Raw genomic sequence first — 25569 nt, 5'->3', positions numbered from 1 at the left:
TAAGACCCTGTCTAATGTTGCATTCTTTTAGACTCAGTATATAGCCTTTGAAGGATTTGGGAAATCCGTGTTTAATAAATTATTATTATTATTATTATTATTATTATTATTATTATTATTCAAGAATATTCAGTGATAAACATGTTCAATATATTAGTACAAATATATATTATGAAATATGCTATCTTGTTTAATTTTAAATTGTATAAAGAGCAAACCACACCATTATTTGACATTAATATATATTAAAAATGGTGTACTTTATTACTGAGCTGGATAATGTTCTTGGAATTATTTATTATTTTACATATTATTAGCTAGTTATATAGCGCCAACATATTCCTTTGCACTTTACAATTTGGAACAAAACAGTAATAAAACAAGACTGGGTAGTAGAGAACATAGATGTGAGAGGGCCCTGCTCATAAGCTTACAAATCTAAAGGGTAATAATAGGTTTTGATATACAAAAGGATAGGTGCTGCCTATTGCATATTGGTCCAGTCAGATCGCTGAGGTTATTGGTTGGCTGTATGATCCAGTCAAACAGAAATGCTGGTCTAGGCTCAGGAGGATGTGAATGTGAAGAAAGAGAAAATATGTAACATTATGTGTGGACTGTATAGAGGGGATGTTCTGTAATTAGGCAGGTTAGCTTATGGTGGTTATGTGGATGGTTCTGGAATTTGATATGCTTGTCTGAAAATATTTGTTTTCAGGGAAAGCTTGATGGTTTGGAGACTAGAGGAAAATTGTATTGTGCATGGTAGGGCATTCCACAAAGTGGGCGCAGCCCGAATTATGTCCTGTAACCAGGAATGGGAGCAGATGATGCATGTGGATGAGGGACGCAGATCTTGTGCAAAGCGGAGAGGTCAAGTTGAGATATATTTTGAGATAAGTGAAGAGATATATTGGTGTAGTTTAGTTAATAGCCTTATATATAACTAAAATTATTTTCTATTGAATTTGTTAGAATACAGGTAACCAATGGAGGAATTGACAGAGTGGAGTAGCAGACAATGAACGTTCTGCAAGGAAGATCAGCCTTGCAGCTGCATTCAAAATTGATTGTAGTGGCAAGAGTCTGTTTTGGGGAAGATCAGTAAGAAAACTATAGTAATATTCAATGTGGGAGAAAATGAGTGTCTTATGTAAGATATGGTCGTATTTTGGTTATAATATAAGGGTGTATACTTGACCAAAATATGCCCATCATATACACATATTTAGTATTTATTCCTGGTATTATACATTATAAATAATTAGATATGGGCCATGATGTGTAAAAAAGATTATAAATTTATATGGATTTTCAATTTAACTTTTTGCATGTCAAAGTTTTGCATTGATAATGATACTATACCTATTTTTAGAAAGCTGACTGATCATAAGACCACTTTATATGCAAGTAGCTAACATCATCTTTATGAAAACAAATTTTCTATGATTCAATTTGTGAGGGTATTACAGAATAATACAAATATGCCTAAGGCAAGTCAGCACCTTTTAGAGATGTGTGAATAATTATGTGAAGTGGATACTCTAGGAATGATATTGAATTCTCTCTAATTTAGGAAAGATGTGAACATCAATACATAGACCAACATGTAGCCGAGAAGTTTGTGATCAGCACTCAATATCTTCTGGGAATGTAGCCACTAAGAGGACTATTTCATAACATTGTCCTCTTGTTACTCCCAGGAATTAAGGAGGTACTCACTAGACCACTTAAAATTAGCTACCAGAGGGATGGAATCTTACTCATTATGCAACCTGATGTGGTGCCACATTATGTGAAACATGTGAAACATGTCTGGCTAAGTACATTAAGACCAGGTTGCTATGAAAACCTAAAATGTTTCAATCATGACCCTATACATTGCTGATTTTGTTTAGACTCAGGGTCTGACTGGCCCACAGGGGTACAGGGGAAATACCTGGTGGTTCCCACTGTCTGAGGGCCCATTCCCTCCTTTAGTGGTCATGTTCCAGACTGTGCACTTGCATTATACATTGTTAAGCAATTGGAGGGTCAGTTACAGAGGCTGGCTGGCAACTTTTAGCCTGGGGGACAAATGCATGCAGGCGGCCCTGGCAGAGGAGTAGCGGGTAGCTGGGGTGCCCAGAGCACCTGTGTGCTGTGGCTCCCCCCCCTCAAGTGTTCCAGGGAGGAGGTGGGTCCATATGGGATTAATGTAAAGTAATATTAAAGATTTGGGCAGCCCCCTGTAGTGGTGCCCATATGCAGTGCCCCCCTGTGACCCAGGAGAGGACCCCCTTATACAAGCCTGCAGTAGTGCCCCCAGTAGTAATCCCCTCTATGCAGTGCCCCTTATACAGTGCCCCCAGTAGTGGTCCCCCCTGTGCAGTGCCCCTTGTGCCCCCAGTAGTAAGCCTCTTATACAGTGCCCCCAGAAGTGGTCCCCCCTGTGCAGTGCCACTTGTGCCCCCAGTAGTAAGCCTCTTATATAGTGCCCCCAGTAGTGGTACCCCCTATGCAGTGCTCCCAATAATGGTAACCCTTATGCAGTGCCCCTTAAATAGTGGCCCCAGTTGTAGTCTCCCCCCTATGCAGTACCCCCAGTATTGCCTTTTATATAGAGCCCCCAGCAGTGGTCCCCCAATTCAGTGCCCCCAGTGGTAGTCCTCCTTATAGTGCCCGTAGTAGTAATCCCCCCCTTGTAGTGCCCCTAGTAGTAGTCCCCCCCTTGTAGTGCCCCTAGTAGTAGTCCCCCCCTTGTAGTGCCCCTAGTAGTAGTCCCCCCTTGGAGTGCCCCTAGTAGTAGTCCCCCCTTGTAGTTACCCCAGTAGTAGTCCCCCCTTGTAGTGCCCCCAGCAGTGGTCCCCCCCTTGTAAGTACCCCTATTAGTAGTCCCCCCTTGTAGTGCCCCCAATAGTAGCCCCCCCTTGTAGTGCCACCAGTAGTGCCCGCTCCACGGTAGACACACATAATAAAAAAAACCCACTTACCTGAATCCCAGCTCCCGCCGCCGCCATCCGCTCCTCCATCTGTCCTCCCAGGCCGGCCCACTCTGCATTATGGGAGAGACGTCATAACGTCATGATGCCTCTCCCATTACCCACTGCAGGAGCCGGAAGATGGAGCGGCTCCTGCAGTGGGCGCAGCTGTCAGTGAGAGTCTGTCAGATTTTCATTGGCTGCTACTTAAAACAAACACACAGCTGCTGGCGCCGGCGGCTGTGTTTGTCACTGTGTAGTGTTGACCGAACTCCGTCCAGTCAGCGCTACACACGTGGTGCAGCCTGTGTCACAAAGACACAGACTGCCCGCAGCCCTTATGGCGCTGTGGCCCGGGGGGCACATGGCACCCTGCCCCCCGGCCCAGCCTGCCACTGGTCAGTTACCTGATGGAGCAGGTCCACTGATGAACATAGGTGTTTGGTTTACTGCTACAAACTACATCTAGATACTCTCTCCTGCCTGTCAAAGTGGGTGGTCACAACACAACACAACCCTATCCCCTCCTCTTGTGGCTTTAACATAATTAAAACAGTTCCTGCCAGTGATTGGAATGGTATTGCACAGTAGCTCTGTATTTATTAACTAACCTTCAATTAAACTTTGGATTCTGACCAGTCAGTACTGGGGATCCCTATCAAATGTACAGCACATTAATGTGGTATATATAGACATGATCACATCCTTTGCTAAATTATTGTGCATATTTTACATTAAACTTAATTCCCAGGACTAGCTGTACTTGGCATTTTGTCAGTTTCACATTCCAAGAATCTTTGATAGTCCTGGATTAGTCTTTATGTTCTTATACAGGTTGTACACAAAAGCTAAAATGTTGACAATTTTGTATCCTGTTTGATGAACACATTGTTCCAGGGCCATAACTAGGGTAGTGCCACAGGGCACCGCAGGGCAGGGGGCACTGTTTGGGCCTGTCAATTTTCTTGTTTATTATCATTCTCACTTGTAGCTTCCTCTACTTTTATCCCCAGCATCTCCTGGCCTCCCCTATTTCTTCCCTGGCCCTTCCCCATGAGGCCATGGCCGTTTTTCAGGTGCACTATCTTATGTCCCTACTTAAGAAATTGGGGGGGCTACAATGCTCTTTCTGGCACAGGGCACCAAAAAGTCTAGTTACGGCTCTGCATTGTTCTGTAGTTATGAGTGCACCTAATACTTTTGTAGATAATTTATTGTTCTGCAGAGAGTACAGCCCCCTATGGAACATTATTATGTGATCCATCTAATTGTGCACTGTGCAACTAGTCATTAGTCTTGTTTTTATCTTTAAAAAATAGTAAATAAATAAAAAGTATGTAAAAAAAAAAACTTTTTAATAGACCGCAAACACTTTAGCTTCCATTTTTTTTTCAGAAATCCTGATATTTTCTCACCATACCTGTACATCGAAAAACGGTTATGTGTATGTTAATTTCTGAAAATTAAACTTTCCATTTTTATATGACAATCATCAGCATTAGTACTATACAGTTATAGCACTTTCAAATGTTAATGAACAACACCTGGTCTCAGCTGGAGACTAACTGCTTAATAATGTCTTCATTTCACCTCTCAGGCATGGCGCTGAACATGTGCATTCGCAGACATGGTTGGACATGCCAAAACTAATGAACCATTCATTAGCAAGACACTGGGAAAGGATCATATCTTAGATACAAAAATGTTATTAAATCTGAAAGCATTGCATAAAACTGTTCCAGGATAGGGGGAATTATATCAAGCCTTGGAGATAGCTAACTTGGAGAAGTTGTCCAAAGCAACCAATCATCTTCTAACTGTGCTTGGTCTAGCACAGTCTATGAAATGACAGTTCAAAGCTGATTGGTTGCTATGGGCAACATTTCCATTTTATCTTTCTCAAAGGATTGCGTAACCTCCTTCAAGTCAATGGGCTTTACAGCTGTAAGATCAGTTTTTAATGATTTCAAAATTTCCATGAGAACATTTTTAAAACAATTATAACCCTATATACTGAAACATTACAGAAACATTAAATATAGATCAGGGCCTATGCTCTGGGCGCTAAGCTTCATTCTGGTCCTAGTGGCCCCTGTCCCTTGTCAAGATGTCACATGTTTGGGAGTAGGGCCAGCACAGTGAGGGCTTTCCTCCTGCTATGGCCCTAATATTGGTATACAGGGCCTGATTCAGAGCTGGACGCTCTGACCAGACCACCCACAGCTATAGCGAGCATCCATGATGATAGTCGCGATGATCAAGACCATCGCGACCATCGGACTTGCGACGGAGACCCTGCGGTAGGGTCTCGCTGCCACAAGCCCTGGAGTGATTTTGGCTCTATCAGAGCCAAAATCACTCCCACTGACATCACTACTGATGTCAGTGGGGCCGGCTTCAGATGGTAGGCGTTCCCATGGGAACGCCTCCTTCTGGCAGCCATGCCCCCGGCACGCCCCCCAAAGGGGGGCATGCTGTCAATCAACATCGACAGCACGCCCCCTTTGGTGCGAGACCCGGAGTGACGGCTATCCCGTCGGCTAGCCGGGTCTCGCGCATGTGCACGACGCAGCTCCCTCCGTCGTGCGCATGCGCAGTAGGGCATCATCGACCCGCTTGCGAGCATCCTGTGCTCGCGAGCGGGTCTGAATGACCCCCACAGTACATTGTTAAGGCATACTGATGTAGTAAGTACAGTATGTAGGCAAATATTAGAAGCTATTTTTTCAGCTTCTGGTTGCTCACATTTAGTTAGATTAAGGGATATACTACAATAACAAATAGGGGTTCCTGGTGCTCACTACAAATAGGATAGGGGGGACGCAGGTCCTAAAATAGATTCCTCAGGATCTACTAACATACAGGTATATAATGGAGTACATACTTGTGCAAAAACAATAATATATATTGATGGCCTGCGCCTTATGTCAGCGTTGATTAATGCTTGCTAGATGTCAAGATCTATCTTTAAATGACCATATACAAAGTTGTGTGTGAAGATCCCATTAACTTTTATTAGAATCTAGAGTATTGAATTTAGAAAGCTAATCATGGGAAAGAGGATGGGAGATGTTTGGAGGGGGGGGGAGAAGGAAGGGTATATTAAAAAGTATAGAGTGTGGGCTGTCTCAAGTGCAGTTCAGGCACTCAGTGACTGGCCAGGGGGTGGGGCATCCCACACCCCACTGTGTGCACAGGCGAAACTGGGGGGTGGTCCGGGGGTGCACAGGACCACCCATTAGCCCAGTTCGCCAAACCGACGCTGCCCGCCCACCACCATCCAGGGCATTGGCAAGCAGTGCCCTGCACCCTCCCACACCCGCTGCCACAATCAGAGCTGAGCTCCGATCGGGCAGCTTTAGTCTACAGCTTCTGCGCATTCACAGAAGCTTACCTAAAAAAAAAGGTAGCCGGGGGAGCAGCTCTTCCCACAAGCAGCGGAGCAACCAGAGGACGGAGTAGCATGGAGCAGGTAAGTGCCAATCATAAATCCAATGCTTATTTAGATTACCACAAATGTCAATTGTGAAACCAATGTTGCATCAGTGTTGGAGTGTTTACAATCTTCATCTCAAATGCACAAACCACACAGCCTATAAGTGGGCATCTTACGGCTCATACACTCCATTGCACCAACCAGCACAAAGGGAAGGCTGAGATAAGCATTTGCATATTCTGCACAACTGCAAAAATTCAAGTTAATGCAAAATGTAATTTTTAAATATTTGTGTGGAATATTAGCGCCTGCACTCCAACACTTAGAATATATACAGTGTATATATATATATATATATATATATATATATAAAAAATAATATAAATGATATAAAGGTATTTAATAATAATAATCCAATACATGCATAGAAATATCACAGTAAATAATAGAAACAAAAGGAAAAATGCCATTGCCTAGATGAGCAGAGTAGAGTCCGGCACTAATCCTCTTATCCAAATAAATATGTGGTTGCTTTCAATTCTTTCTTGAGTTCCGGCGCCTTTTTTGTACACTATGTCAGGTTTGGCGTCCACAATTTTATTGAGACAGTGGTCTTATAATGGTATGCTCCAGTGTTTTCAAAGGATGTATTTAATTTCATGTGTTGTATTTCAGTAAGTCAACTCTGTTGATTTTGTCTGTGCCAGTGAGACCTTGTTCAATCAAGTCTGTGGGGCCTATTAATTGTGAAGTGATAATTTAGTTTAGAATTCGCTTAGCTTTTTTCTAAATTTTCATGTGTGTATTCATCATCGTCATTCCACTTAAGTATCACATCCAAAAAAATGCCATTTTTGCATAAACATTCTTTTGGATGTGATACTTTCCTACCCCGATATCTATTAGCTAACGCTGGTGTCGGACTGCAGTGCGCATGCGCAGCCTCCCCCTTCAGAATAGGAGCCGGAAGTGTTGCAGGATAAAAGGAGTGTAAAAGGATAATTAACTATTAATTTAAATAATGACAAGAGGTAAAAAATATAGTTTTAAAATAACAATTTTATTAAACAATTTCCTGTTTTTTTAATATAATTTAAATGATATAAATACATACTATACACACTTACTCATGTCCCGTAGGACAGCAGCATCCGTCCTAAGCAAGCAGTGGCGGCAATATGAAGTGGCGGCCCCCGCAGCTAAGAAGGGAGACATCAGGAGACAGGAAGCAGTGGTGGGGGTAAGATTCCAGCTACAGAGGGAGGGGGGGGCAGCCGCTGACACGAGACAGAAGAGCATTGCACTAAACACAAGCTGCTGTGCACTGCAGTCTAAAAGGCAGCTTGTGAGGTCCTTCAGAGGCTGTATGCCATCTACAGATGGCGTTCATTAACATAATCAAATACCAAAAATCTAAGATTTTTAGGGTTTGATAAATACAGTAATTTCCACATTCCCATACTAAAGTAATTAAGAAAAGAAATTAGCGGAGACCAACTTAACGAGAAGATATTAGTCATATCTCCTGTGTTAAGTCCTTTGTTGAATAACATTGATACATAAATATGAAAAAAAAATAGCAAAAATACTAAACTTTTGGTTTGATGAATAGGGCCGTGTGTCATACTTCTTTTCTTTGAATTGCTACTTGAGTAATTCTCTTGTGTGATACAGTCTTGTGTTTTCACGCCAATTGTGATGGCCATTAGTAGATAGAATATCCATTTTTACATAGACAAGTTTCTGGCATACTCTGGTTTGTATCTGTTTGTACACTTTGAAAATCTCTAGGTCTAAGAATTTAGCCTTAGTTTTGCTGAAATGGGTGGTGAATTTCAAATTATTACTGTTGTCCACATGTGTGATTAATTATTTTAATGTTTCTTCTGTACTGTTCTATATGAATATCATGACAGATATGTATCTTGGCTTTTGTACGAGGTATTTTCCAATGTTATGTCCAGTCCAGATGTTATCCTCCTACCCCTTCCTCATAAAAAGATTGGCACAACTCAGGCCAAACCTTCTTGCCATGGTGGTCCCAGTCAGTTGTAAATAGAAGCTGTTATTGAACCATTTGCAATTGTGTTTTACTATGAAATCTAGCAATGAGGTTGTCTTTTTGTATGGACGACCAGATATTCATTTGTCCCCCTACATACAGTAACACTGGCATATTATAGATGGGGAGGAGGAATTATTTCATCTTTCACAACTATTCTTTGCATTTTGTTCTGTGTCTACATTTGTACAAAATGGTTATTTCTTTAGACATAAGAACACTGTGTGTTCTGTCACAACCCTAGGGCCAATAATTAAATGCATTTTGTTCACTGTTGGCACCTCTCTCGCCTTCCCAAAAAAACTAGAATTGGAAAGTGCCAATTGAACAATCTCTGCTGAAAACACATAGTTGGTTATGGCTATACCAAGTACTATTAATCAGTTTTGGTAGCTCTAAGTTCAGTACATTATGAAAATGGCTAAGTGCTGGAGTAGATACCAATCTGGATATCTCATGAATTTTGGAAAATCTGCTCCACTTTCTCAATGCCTCTTCCCCAATACTATCCAAAGAAATTCTCAAACTGCCTAGGATGTGAATGGAGAGTAACTGTGGTAAATGATGTGCACTGAAGTATAAATAAACTTTTAATCAATATGTAGAGTAGAAAGAAATCCCCTACCTGGAGGAATACAATGACAAAATCTTGCTGACTATGAATACAATAAATGTAGTATTGTAGCTCTAACTAAAGTCATAGGGTCATTTACAGAGAATAAAGCTTACAAGCTTACACAGTACAATACATTGCATCTACTATATATATATATATATATATATATATATATATATATATATATACAGAGCCGTAACTAGACTTTTTGGTACCCTGTGCCAGAAAGAGCATTGGTGCCCCCCTCATTTTTCAAAGGGACATAATGCACCAAAAAAGGGCCATGGCTTCATGGGGAAGGGCCAGGGAAGAGATAGGAGAGACCAGGAGATGCTGGGGATGAAATAAGAGGAAGCTACAAGCAAGAATGATAATAAACATAAATTTGACATGCCCAAACAGTGCCCCCTGCCCTGTGGTGCCCTGTGCGATGGCACTGGACTCACTACCCTAGCTACGGCCCTGTATATATATATATATATATATATATATAATATTGCTTATTAATTTCTCCCAATCTACTTTTCTTTTTCAAATACATTAATATTTACCCTAGCTACGGCCCTGTATGTATATATATATATATATATATATATTTAGGGGTGAGCGGGTTCGGTTTTACTCGGATTTACTCGGATCTTTTAATTGGCTATCGCCTATCATGTGTTTTGGATAGCCAATAGAATAAATCCGAATTTGCGGTAAAGTGGCGATAAGAACCGAGTAAATCCGAGTAAAACCGAGCCTGCACATCCCTAATATATATATATATATATATATATATATAAATATATATATATATAATATTGCTTATTATTTTCTCCCAATTTACTTTTCTTTTTCAAATACATTAATATTTCATATAATTTCTGACAGTAAAAACATTCAGGCTGTCTTTATTCAAATGTAAACTATTTTAATTTCCTTTGTGTAATGTGAGACTGTGTCTTGTTGCAAAATGGTCAGGCTGCACATGTGGACAACTTATATTAAAGTTGCAAATACAGTATTTTGCAATTAAGCAGGGGCACCGAAAGAGGGGGGGAGTGGGTACTATGGAAACCCAGACCAAGGCTTGTCTAAGGGGCACAGGTGCAGATGGAAAAATTACCCTCTTCTCAACTGTGTGGGGGCACACATAGAAGGTTTTTTAGTGGGCATGGTCATGCCCCAGGATTTGGCCATGCCTCTCCCTTTATACGGTCCCACCATTGTTCTCTACAGCCCTGCAAATAAGACACTGTGCACTTGAGAGGTGGATCATGAGTGTTAATGTGCAAATAGAGTACAGCAAGGGCATGTAAATAAATTTATAATGAAGCAGGCGCCAATAAGATGCTTGTTATATTTAGGTGTAACCATGTTTGTAAACATAAACTAGGAGACTAAGGGGTTATGTTATAGGTTTCAAGATGACGAAAATGGCATGATTTCCGGTGAGGTCACTACTAAATTTACAATTTTTCTATTTAATAAATCAATTCAGCATTTCTGATGAACATAATTTGTATTATTTCATTAAAATGTACTTTTCTTTGAATTATTTGTTTTTACCATTGTTATATTTTACTTCTGCAGTAGCTATGCACAACAAAAAATTTATTTATAGCCACCGGCACTGCAAAATGGAACAATGTATATATACTAATTGATTTCATTATTACAAATGTTCTACGAAGCTGTCGTGGTTGCTAGCCAAAAGAAAAATACAAAAAGAAGATAATCAATAGCGCTGTGTAACACTTGAAACCTAAATTAATAATATTTGGTAAACATATATATTTATCAAAAATGTATCAGCTATGCCAAAAATAAATAGAGAATCTATTTAAAAAAAATATATGATGAATTTGATATAATATAAAACAGACATCATTGGCCAATGAAACACATATGAATATGGATACATATTTACAATATGTCTAAAAAACATATAACATCAAAGGGTGTTAAAAAATAACCAATAACTAACACTGTAACAAGGTAGTTAGTTTGTCTAGATCACCACAATGGTTTATATCAGCTGGGGCTTTATTATTATTATTAGTATTATTATTATCGTTTATTTATATGGCGCCACAAGTGTTCCGCAGCGCCTTACAAGGTACATATCCAAAAAGTGACTGACAGTAAAATACAATACAATGAAGGACAAGGACATGGATAATATACATTGATACATAGGTGGCCATAACACCCACATAAGCAGCAAAGCATAGGCACCAAGTGTTAGGTGTCCTAGTGGTGAGTAAGAGGTAGATGAACATATAGTAAGGAGAAGCACAAGAGGGTAGAGGGCCCTGCTCGCAAGAGCTTACATTCTCAAGGGGAGGGGCAGACAGATGGGTGTGATACAGTTGGGGAAGACAGGGAGGAGAGAGCATGTAGTAACAAGTTAGGATGAGAGCTGGAAAGCGTTGATGAAGTAGTGGGTCTTGAGAGCCCGTTTGAAGGATTGTAGAGAGGTGGAGAGTCTGATGGGGAGAGGGAGAGAGTTCCAGAGGTGGGGAGCGGCACGGGCAAAGTCTTGGAGGCGGGAGTGGGAGGAAGTAATCAGCTGGCATGAGAGGAGGTGTGCATTTGTTGAACGAAGAGGGCGGACAGGAAAGTGAAGGGAGATGAGATCAGAGATGTAAATGGGAGAGGAGTGTGTGAGGGCTTTGTAAGTGAATGTGAGAACCTTGAATTGGGCTCTGAAGGGGAAGGGGAGCCAGTGGAGGGCTTGTAGGAGAGGGGAGGCAGATGTAGAGCGTTTGGAGAGGAAGATAAGCCATGCAGCATCATTAAGGATAGACTGGAGAGGAGCGAGATGGGATTTGGGGAGGCCAGATAGGAGAAGGTTACAGTAATCCAATCTTGAGATGACCAGTGAGTGTATTAACGTCTTAGTTGCATCCTGGGTGAGAAAGGGTCTGATCCTGGAAATATTTTTAAGATGGAAATGACAGGACTGTGAGAGGTTCTGGATATGTGGTTTAAAGGAGAGGGAGGAGTCCAGGATAACTCCAAGACAGCGCACTTTGGGGCTAGAGGAGATAGTTGTGCCATCAATTGATAAAGAAATAGTGGGAGGTGAGGTTATGTGGGAGGGTGGGAAGATGATCATCTCAGTCTTAGACATATTAAGTTTAAGAAATCGCTGGGACATCTAGGAAGATATAGCAGAAAGACAGTTGGAGATCCGAGTGAGGAGAGAGGGAGAGATGTCAGGGGAGGAAAGGTAGATCTGAGTATCGTCAGCATAAAGATGATTTACTGTTGAATATTAAAAAATAGCCAATAACTAACACTGTAACAAGGTAGTTAGTTTGTCTAGATCACCACAATGGTTTATATCAGCTGGGGCTTTACTGCTGAATATTAAGCGTAGATTGTTATTATCCCATATCTTTGCAGATCCTTAATAATATATCGCCTTCCATATATGTGAAGCCTAAAATATGCATAGATTTCCACAAACAGAATGTAATAGCTTTCAAATGTCTTGTACAGACGTGTGTTTTTATGCAATAATCCTCAGACATAGAGGGGTATTCAATATGGAAGCGAAAAGTCCGTGCTGGACTTTTCGCTCCACATCGGAGATTTTCCGGGGATAAAGTATCGGGCTCGCGCCCGCTTTATCCCCGTATTCAATATGAAACCTACGAAAACGGGAAGGTGCGAAGTGGGATCTGCGTAAAAAAACAAATTTTTCCTGGAATAAATTGTAGGACCCCCCTAAACTTGTAAAAACATGGGGGATCACTATGGGTACCCCCGTTTTAGCCTGCAAAGGAAAGTCGGGGATTTAAATAGCCGCAGCAGGTGTTTTTCCCGACATTGAAGAAGTGTTGCAGAAGAACACTTAGTTTATTGTTTTCGTTTTTTTAAGTGGTCCCATCAAATTTGGGATACATGAAAATGGGTACTAGCATATTTTTATGTCCCTAAAGTAAGTTTTTAAAAATTCTGCAACTATGCACCTGCCGCTGATAGCCTATTCTAGAATACACCTGCTGCATACTTGCAGAATAGCCCTGAACCTATTTCCCTATTTTTAAATACTTTTTTCCCAATTTTTTTTTACCCCAATTTTTAAATTAATTTTTTGGGGTGTCCCTATTTTTTTTTATACTTTTTTTGACACAATTATTTTTAAAATGTCATTCCCAGGGGTGCAGGCTATTTTTTTTAAGCCTGCACCCCTAAACCCCAATTCTGCACTTTTTTTCGCCACCTATTCAGTGGTGAAAAGTTATCCCCGTTATTTTTCAAAGACTTTTCGAACCTGCGAAAAGTCTTTGAAATTGAATAGGGTGTAAAACCAAAACCTCCGAAAATGATGTAATTGGTGCTAAAACATCGCAAAAACTGAGTTTTCGCTCCATATTGAATACCCCTATAAATCCAGTTAGGTATTAATGACAGTTACCCACAATGACATTGCAAGGATTGAAGTAGTGCTGCACCATCATTTGGGTGCAGGATGATAAAGTATTTTAGGAATTTGATGTCCCACAATGAGTGTAATGTCCTGCCACTCACCGGCAAACCTCATGCTCTGTCCACCTCGCGGCAGGGTCCAGTCTCCCACACTGTGTCCCAGCTTATGGCTCATTGTAAATATTGTCGAAGCCAGATGATTTTACTGAGACCAAATCTTTTAAATTAATATCTGGCGACACCATTTTGCGTTGCCTCATTTTGCATCGTCAGCATGATACCATTGTGTACGACACTATACTTGCTTATTAGCGTCGTGTGTCTGCTTAACTACTGCATATTGTTGAAAGTCCAATCAAAATCTATACGCACATTAGATAATACGTATAAAATATACAAGATGTGCAACGCACAGTTGCGCTGTACATCAAAGCCTACAGATAAGCACAAAACACAAGACGAGCGAAAGTACACAATATTCTCACACTCACACATGCACGTACTTATAAAAAGGTTCCCTCACATTAAGATCAATATTAGAGGTTTTATTAGCAAATGCTTATGTTGTGAAATGCAATGTATATGATATTTAAGGTGCAGAAACTAGTAGACAAGTCATGGTTGGTACCATTCTAAATCCCTGTTTATTCGCAGATCTCCGGTTCTATCGGCAAGGAGATCGCATCATGCGTCCGCAAGTTATGAATTATAGGGAATTAGTGATTAGAATGTATACCTCTGTATGTAGTGTCTTTGGCTAGTTTAAACCAGTTCTTTGGCGGGAAAACCACACAAAGCAACTTCTGAGGAACTGGGACATACCCCTAGTGACACTGTGTGAACTGACCTATGACCTGCATCGTACCAGAATGCACAGGAGCAAGAACCAATGGAAATCTGTCAACTAGTTTCTTTGTTAGAGCTGAACTCTGTAAGGTATATAACCTGAGTACTGATTATAGTATACAGCCATTCTCCTTGGATGACCGCAGGCTTCTGGATTGATGACTGGAAACTGGGACCAGTGCGCACGCGTATGTATTGGCTTGTACCTTTGTATGTACTTGCTTTTGGCGCTAATTGTCTAGATCACAGCGCGTTATACTTTTCATTGAATAATATAACTTTTTGTGCTTTGGAACCACAATTGGATTGGAAAGCAATTATTTCTTATGCGACTTGTAGCGCTAAATAGCGACATTTAGAAATAGCGATTAAAGGGTATCAATAATATGACACCAGTGCGGCAGCCTACAGGCTCCGTCAGTCTCACGGCAAGGTCTGCTCTCCCACACTGTGTCCCAGCTGGTGACTCGCTGTAGGACAGCTGCTTAATAGTGTCTGCTGTACCAGCACCTGTGATATCTTGCAGCAACGTGCTGATGAGGTATGATAACTCTGTGGGACAGGACCCGCTCGCCCACTCTCGTAAAGGACCACTTGTGCAGTCAATAAAAGACACCTGTCTCGACTTTATCCAGTTGTCTGGGTATATCTTTGTGGAGGAAAATGCTGGATAACACAAACTCGCAGTGGTGATCAAAAGACACTGGTTTAGAACCCTATTTATTTTTGGCATAGCTAATACATTTTTGATACATATATTTTTACCAAATATTATTAATTTAGGTTTCAAGTGTTACAGCGCTGTTGATTATCTTCTTTTAGAAGATATGCACGAGACTACAAAAATTCTGTTCACAAAGATTTGCCTTAACTTTGATGTGAATTTGCTCAATTTGCCAGACTTTGTTGTTGAATTATGATTCATATTCAACTGTTTTTAAAATTCTATTATTTTTGTGGAAATGCCTGCCATACAGTATGTAAAGCAAGGAATGCTCTTATAAACTTTCCTACCTTATATATGTTATCCACAGTGAGAGCATTTGTACCGTGGAATCTAGTTTGCTCTTATTGTTTCTATTATTTTTTTATTCAATGAACTATGGTGGATCAAGACAAGAAGACCAAAGGTATGCATTAAAGGTTCTATAAAACAAAATATGGGGACCAGATTATACAGCATATTATAATGGCGCAAAAAATAATGATGAAAGATAAAATGGAAACAGGTTTTATTTATTTAAATAATGAAAACAGCACATACTTTTATAAAAGAAATAAAGGGGCACATAGTTGAATTATTAATATAAAGGGGGCACAAGTGTAATTTATATTATAAATGGGTCGTACAGTTTATTTATTATAAGGGAGCTCGCAGTTTATCATAGAAATATCACATTACCATTTTTTACCCTGCTACCCATCACCCAGGTGTACCAGGAGCTACTTAGCATAGGCCCAGCCATCCATATATGTTCAAGTGTCCCCTCTAATGGTGACAGTTTTCCAAAGTCTTCATGTGGTTTGACTAAACTGCATGAAATTTGGGTTTTCAGGCCCCCACCCAACAATCTCTGATATGAGTTTTAAAGCCTCCAAAGTGCTGAATATTATGTTTGGCTGTAGGCAAAATTGCTTTATTTAAATTTTTTTATTTTTTTCATTCTGCAGCATGGTTGCTCTCTTTTTAATTTAAATGAGGAAGGTGAGTGTACGGATATCATAAATGAGGAAGGTGAGTGTAGGGATATCATAAATGAGGAAGGTGAGTGTAGGGATATCATAACAGGCACTATTTCGGCAAAGAAGAACTTTTGCCATCATTCCTCTCCTGCCTCTGCTCTGCCTTGCACCCTTTCCTTCCCTGTCTATCATACAATTTATACTTTGCTACCACCTTCCCTGTCTTTTTCGGTGGTTGCAGATATTTGCACGGATCCCATGACTACTATCAGCAGAGACAAAAAAAAACATTTTGCTGCAATAGATAATTGCCAATAGAAGATGTACAACAATTACTGTAATTCCCTCTTCATCATGTCTCAGACCATACAAATTAAAGATACAGTTGGCATATTAATACATATTGCAGCTTAGAAAAAAATATCAAAGACCAACTATTGCGTATAAGTCCCTAGTTGTTTAGTCCTGAGGATCAAAACACAGGTGAAACTACATACCGCGCTGCCCTATGCCTGCACCAAAACCTGTATTGTGCCCTCTTGCTTTTATAATATATTTTATTGTGGGTAGTCTGATTCCATCTAAAGTGATTTGCAGAGGCATTTGGAGGCTTTGGGTATGCTTAGTTATATAACTGTTTTTCAATTGGTGCTATATACATAATAACCTTTGGGCTAGAGAAAAGAAAAATATGTCTATAGTAAATTTACATTATGTAATTTAGTTTTGTTGTATAATATGAAGACTATATGGGAAATATTAGGATAACCTAATATAGATTAATTATAGGCAATATCATATGTAAAATGTAATGGGCATTATTATTTTTATATTCTTCCTAACTGCATTATGTTTTATAATAATAGAGCTCCATTTAATAATAAGAGATAAGGCTATTTTCAATCATTACTAATATTAAAAGGTGCTGCTGCTATCTATTAACCCACATTTTGCTGTTTTACTAATTAGAGGCAGCTGCTCTAGTCAGCTTACTTCCTCCCATGTAAAATGTATTGGCTTGGTTTTTAACAATGAGCATTTTTTCATCTTACCACTCATTGTGCTTCTTAAAATTCTCCAGGTTTTTGCTGCTGATGAGCGCTAAGGACCTAGCGGGGAGGCTGCGGTATTACCCACAATGCATCACTGCAGCTCTTCTACACCCCTTCCCTCCATCTCTCTGTCCATTTCCTCCCATTCCCTGCCTCCTACTGTCTGCCCCCTCCCTCCAGCTCTCGGGAGTTTGCCCTATCCTATTCATTTAGCAGTGACAGAGGGCACAAAAAAAACACTGCTGCCTGCTTCTTGCCAGCGCGCATGTTAGTGATGAATACAAGGTGAAAAAATTTAATTGTGCAGCTATATTGCACAAAAAATTCAACTCTTTATTAAAATGGAGGCCGTAGTTTTGTAACTGTGAAAGTTATTCATCATTTTTTTCATTTTGTGGCTCTCCCCTCTCTTCCTTTGGTGGCTGTTATTCATCATCTGTTACACTTTTGGATAGTAATTAAAAAACTGGAGCAAGCAATCACAATCAGTCTCTATTCTATCAAAGTTTGGAACACATTATTTTGCCATTTTATATTCATGTTAAACAATATCAGTATTTTTCTCTTAATCTTTCATCCAAACACACTGGTCAAAATAATTACAATCTATGAAAAGAAATCGGATACAAAAAGATAGGGATTTTATGTATATATGTAAAAGATGCATAACAGCTTGATCTAGGATTGCCCTGTTTAAAATAGAAGAGATTTGTTTCAAACCAGAAAAGCCATTTTAACAAAGACAGTTTAATCAGGGTTTACAGACATATTTCATGGATAAGCAGTTCTTTACTCTATGACAGCTGGAAAGTACAAAAGTTTGCTGCTCACGACAAAAGATCTCACGCGTTTTCATAAAACTGTTGCAAAACTGAGTGGCAGGCAATGCTGGCGAGAACAAAGTGTTCCTGATCTGTTGATGTTGCCATATCCTTTCCTTTATAGAAAGACAAAGTATATAAACAATGGAATTGTTATTTTCTATCTCTCATTTTTGCTGGGTGTTATATGTTTTCCAACTGAACAAGATGAAAGTTGAGGCTGATGTCTCTGATAGGTGATAATCTGAGTAGTAGGAATCCATAATACTGTGTTTAAACTACTGGAGCTTTTTCCCTTACTCAAGCAAAACTGATTCATTGTTCACAGGTTAGCAGGATTGTAATATGATAGTACCCACCCAGTACAGGCATAAGCCCTAGAGTACCCTAAGCAGCCCCCAAACACACACTGAGCACATTGGCAGGCAGTAAGTGGGCAGCATCCTTTGCTCTTCATGTAAGGGAATGTAGTGCTGTGACATTGTAACCAAGCACCACATTCCCTCTGTAACACTGTAAGACATTGCTGTTGTTTCTCCTTTATGTTAGCAGACTGTACTATGTGCCATGGCCCTCTGTGCAGTTTGTCCACGGGGGGGGGGGGGTGGGTGGGTGGGGGGAGGGTCTAAAACCACTGGACAATTACATTATGACACTTGTTCATTGTATTAAGCATCCACTAACCATTTGTGCTCATTAATAATGGCATGGTTCACCTAAAGGTACCACCAGCACTGGTAGTATTCCTAAATGCAATGTATTTAAAATATAATGTTGATTAATTCTTACTTACCTACTTTTCTACAGAAAAGGTCCATCATCCAAATCTATTTAAATAATCACTGCTTATAATAACAATGGAATAACAATGGTCATAACCACATGATATAGCCAAAAACATGTATTACTTCTGTTAATGTTTGTCTATATTTGTATAGTAGTAAGTGAGCCAGCATTGGCCTCAAACACATCTACACATACTGTATGAACATTATTTAAATTAACTTTGACCTCTTTATAAGTTTTTTTTGACAACTATGAAATGTACCCTATGAATCGAATAAGTGTACCTAGAATTAGAATGTACAAATTAAGGGTCATCAATAGTAGCCTTTTCTACTTCTGCTGATAATCTGGTGTGATGGTATCTGGAGACTTTACTTGTCATATCGTATGCCACTCAACTGTGAATACATGTATCAAGGATATCAGTAAATATAAAGGAAGGGGCTTCCAGCACTTATGATGGAGAAGGACTTATGATATTGGCCAGGACTTTGAATAACTTACCAGTTAATTAATGTATCGCACAGGTCTCTAGTATTTCTACTGATATTTGTAACACAGTTTAAGGACAAGAAGGTCTGGCACCATCAAAGGACCGATGTAAAGATAGGTTACCCATAATTAGTAACAAGTAGCTTCCAATAATATTGCACTCCTTTAAAAATGAGGCCCCATGCTACCTCTGCAGCGTTCATAGTTTTAATGCATTAGACTGAAGAAGTAAAACTTTTTTTGCATTAAACTGCTGTTACAAGACCAATCACTTAGCACAGAAATGTGCTGAAATAGTCTTAATAAGAAAGCAAACAGTAAGAGTCACATATTTTATACATGGATAGGAAGGAATGACACTTCCAAGTTAAATTGCTGTCAGTGACAACTCTGACTATACAGGGTAAGGAAAGTAAAATATTGTTTTTTTTCCTCCAGAGAATATCTCTAATGCAGACATAAAAAGTAGGGCACCCTATGGGGAAATATAATAAATTAATCTCACACGCTAAAGCCAAGACAAATTACACTTGGAGATTCAAACTGTGCTTGATTTTTCAGTGGCTAAGATGACTTCTATAAGAATATCATTCATATATTAGCGTAATCTCAGCAGAAAGCAGGTACATGCAGGGCATTCAATGAATTTTAAGGACATTCTAAAGCCTGCCCTAGTATTATCCACACAAGAGCCAAATCAATTCAATTGTACTCTAATAACACTAAAGTCATCTCCATTCACTTAGTGTAGAAAGTTTCTCAAGACACCAATATTTGAGGAATACTTGAATATCTAAAATTCCTAGAAATGCTCTGTGCTGAATGATATACTATTTTATCTTATATGGGATGTTGACATTCATTTTTTCAGACACATCTAAACAACTAAACTGAAAGGATATAGGTAAGTAATAGATTGCAGTGCTCACAATGTAAACTGTAATGTGAAATCAAGACAATGCTGCCATACAAATGAATACATTTTGCAAAGAATACAATGAATCAGTATGCAAGTCATTCAGTTGCTATGTCTATCATTTATTTACTGCAATGAACATGTCAAGCGAGAAGTGAGAATATATTATCTAACTCCCCTTCTTTTAGTAATTCAGTATGTTATAGATAGGAAAAAGGGTGACCCTGGTACTTAGAGTGTCATTAATATAGTAAATGCAGACATGTAAAACTTTTACATTTATTTTTTATTACTATCAACTATATACATTACACTTAGAAAGTATCAATTAAGAATTACCTTGTTTTAAATGTTGTTATAAAAATGTTAGTTTAGTAAAATAGGATTATTGGTGGATTTGTGAAATTTGGTATTTATTTTAATACACAATGATACACAGTAATAGCCAAAAACATGTATTACTTCTGTTAATGTTTGTCTATATTGGTATAGTAGTAAGTGAGCCAGCATTGTATGTGGCCTCAAACACATCTACACATACTGTATGAACATTATTTAAATTAACTTTGACCTCTTTATTAGTTTTTTTTGACAACTATAAAATGTACCCTATGATTTCAATAAGTGTACCTAGAATTAGCATGTACAAATGGATCATCAATTGTAGCCTTTTCTACTTCTGCTGATAATCTGGTGTGACGGAATCTGGAGACTTTACTTATTGTATCTCTGCCACTCCAGTGTGAATACATGTTTCATGGATATCAGTAAATATAAAGGATGGGGCTTCCAGCACTTATGATGGAGAAGCCATGCCATAATGGGTCTGACTCAGCAGTGCATGACGGGATTCTGCGCATGCGCCAGACCCGTACTGTACATGTGAAGTATGGGTCTGCGATGTTGAATGGAGTTCGGCAGTAGATTGTCAGTGATTGACAGTTTGCTGTCATTTCGCGGTGAGGAGGGGGCAGCGATGTCCTCAGTTTCTTGTCGTCACCATTAGGGGAGATGTGGAGAGGCCAGAATCTCTGTTGGCTGACATAGATTTTCTGGTCTCTTTTGTACATCTGCTGCAACCGTCTTGCATGACCCTGTGGTCACTCAGCCGGCGCATTAGATTACAGATGTTCTGATGCTGCGTCCTTGGATACAGCTCGGATCAGTAATGCATGCAGGAGGAAGGACACCTCCAGCTCCATTACCATAATAGTGCTTTAGCAGCTGCTACCATGATAGCAACTACATTCGCAACTGAATCAGGCCCAATGTTTCTGGGGTGAAGGTCGAGATTCCTTTCTGGGTCAAATTTCACCAGAAACAACAGCAGATTCCAGATAAGCTCAGAAGAGAGAGAAAAGGTGGTCTTTACTGCACCTTGGTTTTATCTGTTGAGGGCATAGGCACACCTTAAATAATACATTTTACTTATTTTCATTTCAACCAATAGTTAAGCTATCCCCTTACCATCAAACATAAACTCTGCATTATTCTTGCTATTTGTTTAAAAAAATATTTTTATATAACAGTACATAAACGTTTCCGATATATTATGTTCTTGATATTTTTTATATGTAATTATTTATTTTATTGCCTCTTTCTTTCACCTCTTGTTTTCTTGTAGCGTATGCCAGTGCTTTCACATATTTAAGGCACTGCAGTGAATTAACACATTGGTGATTCAGAGATGGACTCTAATAGCATCGATGCTGCGTCTTTGGATGCAGCAGCGGGGCTAAAATAGGCTAATGCATCAGGAGGTGTCGAGGACAAAAGACGCCTCTTGACAACATTGCAGATCTTAGTGCCGCATCTGAAGATAGTTGGATTTTTCACTGAAATAAATCTTGAGATTTACTGTATATATATCTATGTATTTATATATGCATACATTATATAACTGCGTTTGGAGTGTGCAATATACTGTATGTATATACTGTATATATGTACTTATATATATAATTTTGGACTTGAGGAGCCTGTGCAAATTATGATAACATCTTTTTGGTCTCCATAGTTTATAAACAGTCCCTAAAAGTATATTTGTCTCAAAAAAATTATATTTATATACATCTAGTCATTTTTGCTTGAGGGGCCTGCATACTGCACACGCCGAGTGTCAAGCATCTGGTTATTCCTTTATTGCTGATGTCACATTGAGATAATACATAACTCAGGTTCTTTCTAGGTGACTAAGCTATACAATATTGAAAACACAATGCAAATTCAGTTGTAGTTTTTGTGTGATGCCAGAATGAACAGACAGACAACAAAAATAAATAGTCCCAAGGAGTACATTTCTCCAAAACAAGTGCTATGTACAGACACAACCATTACAACTTTATTATGAGTATAGATTGTTTTAAAGGGGAAACATTGTTTAATAATTATATCAAGGGACAAAAAAAGATTATTTATGATGGGGACAACACTTATTATCTAATGATGTGGCCGCCATTTATAGTGCCATAAATAGCAAGTATCGTTAAATTGTAAAAGTCTCGGTGGTCATGCGTTGCTGGACCACTTGTGTTCCAACTTGCGGTCCAGTGACACATGACTGCCGAGATGCTTTGATGGCTGAATGGAGCAGCACCAGCATAAAGACAGTCTACTTACCAGCCATATACAGGGCCACAAAAAGTGGGAGAAAGGTAAAAAAAATCCTGACTGAAATTTAAGCCAGCAGCCTATGGACGGAGGGCCTGATTCAGAGCCGGATGCTCTGACAGAGCGCTTGCTCTGAATCAGGGCCGGCCCTCTGGTTTTTCAGAACGGCCTCCTGGCCGCTCGCACAGCTGTGGGTGACCACCCACAGCTATAGCTAGCGGCCATGATGATGATCGCGATGGTCAAGACTATCGCGACCATCGGGCTTGTGACGAGACCCTTGCGGTAGGGTCTCATTGCCGCAAGCCCCAGAGTGCTTTCGGCTCTAACAGAGCCGAAAGCACTCCCACTGACATCACTTGTGATGTCAATGGGGCCGGCCCCAGCCGATAGGCGTTCCCTTGGGAACGCCTCCATCTGGGCAGCCACGCCCCGGCCTGCCCACCAAAGGGGGCGTGCTGTCACTCAACATCGACAGCACGCCCCTTTGGTACGAGACCCGGAGCGATGGTTTGCCCGTCGCTATCCCGGTCTCGCGCATGCGCACGACGGAGCCGGCTCTGTCGTGCACATGCGCACTGGGCCACCATTTGCCCACTTGTGAGCACATAGCGCTCGCGAGCGGGTCTGAATCAGGCCCTGAATGTGTATAACAGCAGGCACTAAACCTCATACATTATACCCACTAATCTCTGGGGAATTATATATCTACAGAATGTGCCCATTATATTCCTTTTGAAATACATATTACCAGTGCTAGTTAGGTGCTGAAATCACATTTGGGTACAGACACAACTATTACAACTTTATTATATAAGTATAGATGTTTTGCTTTGCAAATGTTATAGGTACAAGTAATGCAAATAGGCTTCCAGAGGGTTCCCAGGTGTGAAATGATTATGAACCAGTGATATATATGATTTATAAATCCCTAGTTTGATCCCTAGTTTATAAATGAATCTCTGTCAGTCAGCCAGTGTCCAATAAACAAAACAATTTAAATAACATTTAAATTATACACCAGTCTTGTTTATTGTAAACTGACCACATAATATTTCTGCATGAAGATATGTAACACAAATAGCATATTTAGTTATATGAGAGTGTAAACATTAATATAAATTAGGTAAAATCTTAATTACAGTATATGCATAGGCAAATTTACAATGGGTACAGGGTGTACCCGCCCCTGGGTCCAGGGGGGTACTGCACTCAGGCCCGTCAAGAGCCATGCGGGGCCCTGGTAAAAGAAGGGTGTGTGGCCTAATTGTGGGGTGTGGCCACACCCCTTATCTTAAAAAAAGTTTTGCAGCACCGCTTGGTGGCACTATGTGATGGCAAGGGGGGCAGAGTGAGCACCCTCAGCCCAGCGCATAACCAGTGGGGGGCACGATCAGCTTGATCGCTCCCCCCACAGACATAGGAGACTGCTGTGGCTGCTTCTTAGCAGTCACGAGCAGTCTCCAGGGCAGCCCAGCACACAGCAGCGTGTGCTGGGCTGCAGTGTGATGTAAAAAGGGGGGAGTAGTGTCGGACCCGGGCCCCCGCTGGGGCCCTCCAGCAAGCCCTGGCCTGGGTAATTTGTACCCGCTCCCCCTCCTCTCGGCGCCCCTGACTGCACTATATACTTTACCTTGTGCCAGCATTGCAAACTGACCCCCTCCTGCATGGTGACATCTTCCCAGTAACATTTTTGAGAAGATGCTACTGCGCAGTGAAAGCAAAGACACTGTGCCAGAGCCTGCACCTTCTTCCCGAATATCACTGGGAAGATTGTGCCGAGGGACCTACTTTTAGACTACCACTTTGTATATGTGGGGCTGGGAGGCCTGCTGCTCAGAGTAGGGGGACCGGGCGTTAATACGCTCCTGATTATATGTGATCAATATTCAAAATAACCATAATGATAAGTTTATAATTAGAAAAATGTGGTGAATTTGAGAAAAGAGGGGCAAAAAATATTATATGTTGTAAAGCTTTAAACTAGAGATGAGCAGGTCCGGTTCTTTGAGAACTGGACCCACTCAAACTTCCAGATCTGAGGTGAGTACCTAGCTAGGCTTGGGTTTTCCCACCTGACACGGATCTGGAAATGATGCAAAATGCGTTATCCTCCCGCTGTTGGATTCTTGTGGGTTTTGGTTTATATAAATGTCCCCGCGATTGGCACCATTTTCACTCCGGCTGTAGAGAGAGAAGCTAGCAGACATGTAGTCACTGTCAGTCACTCAGTGTGTGTGCCCAGTCGGGTCTTGGCCTGAAGGCTGCTGCTGTGTTGTCCATAAAAGGGCTTAGGCTGCAGTATATAAAGGGGGGCTTCCTTCCGTGGGTACTGCAGCTGCTGTGTCACTTGTCCTGCCAATTAACCGTGGCTGCTGCTGTGTTGTTGTCCTGTACATCAGGCTAGGGCTGCATCCATAAAGGGGTGCTTTGTTGTCCAGGAGGGGTGGTCTGTCAATTAGGGGTGCTCTTCCCAGGTGTAAAAAAAAAAAATAAGTACTTTTTTTGTGTGTGTGTGTGTGTGTGTGAATTAGCAACTTAGCTGCACAATTATTGTTTGGTGACACTGTCGCAGTTTATCATCCACGTATTTGTGACTCTGCAGGTGGTCTGTCCACACTCAGCAGGGATGCTTTGTTGTCCATAAAAAAGGGGTGCTGTTTGTGTTGTTCATCAAGGGGCTGCTGCCTCATTCTGGGGTGCTCTTTCCCAGTGTCCAAAAAAATAAAAGTGCTTTATTTTTTGTGTGTGTGCATTAGCAACTTAGCTGCACTATTATTGTTTGGTGACATTGCCGGCCAGAGTGCAGTTTACGTATTGTGACACTATACAGTAAGTCATAGCTTGGTGTGTGATTCTTATTC

At 40.3% G+C, this 25569-nt stretch overlaps 1 protein-coding gene across 3 annotated transcripts in view; it reads right to left on the bottom strand.

Annotated features, from left to right (window-relative positions):
- The window catches only part of LOC148511753 (teneurin-1), a 658333-nt gene that overhangs the window by 464373 nt on the left and 168391 nt on the right, over positions 1-25569 (bottom strand). The window contains exons 4-5 of one of the 3 annotated variants that reach the window (XM_088482876.1): positions 16508-16517; positions 13388-13427 (exon numbers count right to left, since the gene is read on the bottom strand). The exons of the other annotated variants lie outside the window; for them this stretch is intronic. Of the exons in view, the coding sequence (XP_088339002.1) occupies positions 13388-13427; positions 16508-16517 (50 nt within the window). The remainder of the gene's footprint in view (positions 1-13387; positions 13428-16507; positions 16518-25569) is intronic. 3 annotated transcript variants of the gene reach the window in all.

Source organism: Taudactylus pleione, unplaced genomic scaffold (genome assembly GCF_031769625.1).
Source record: "Taudactylus pleione unplaced genomic scaffold, aTauple2 ptg000296l, whole genome shotgun sequence".
Classification (NCBI taxonomy): domain Eukaryota; kingdom Metazoa; phylum Chordata; class Amphibia; order Anura; family Myobatrachidae; genus Taudactylus; species Taudactylus pleione.
Note: the sequence above shows the minus strand (reverse complement) of the source record. Positions and strands in the feature narration are given on the sequence as shown.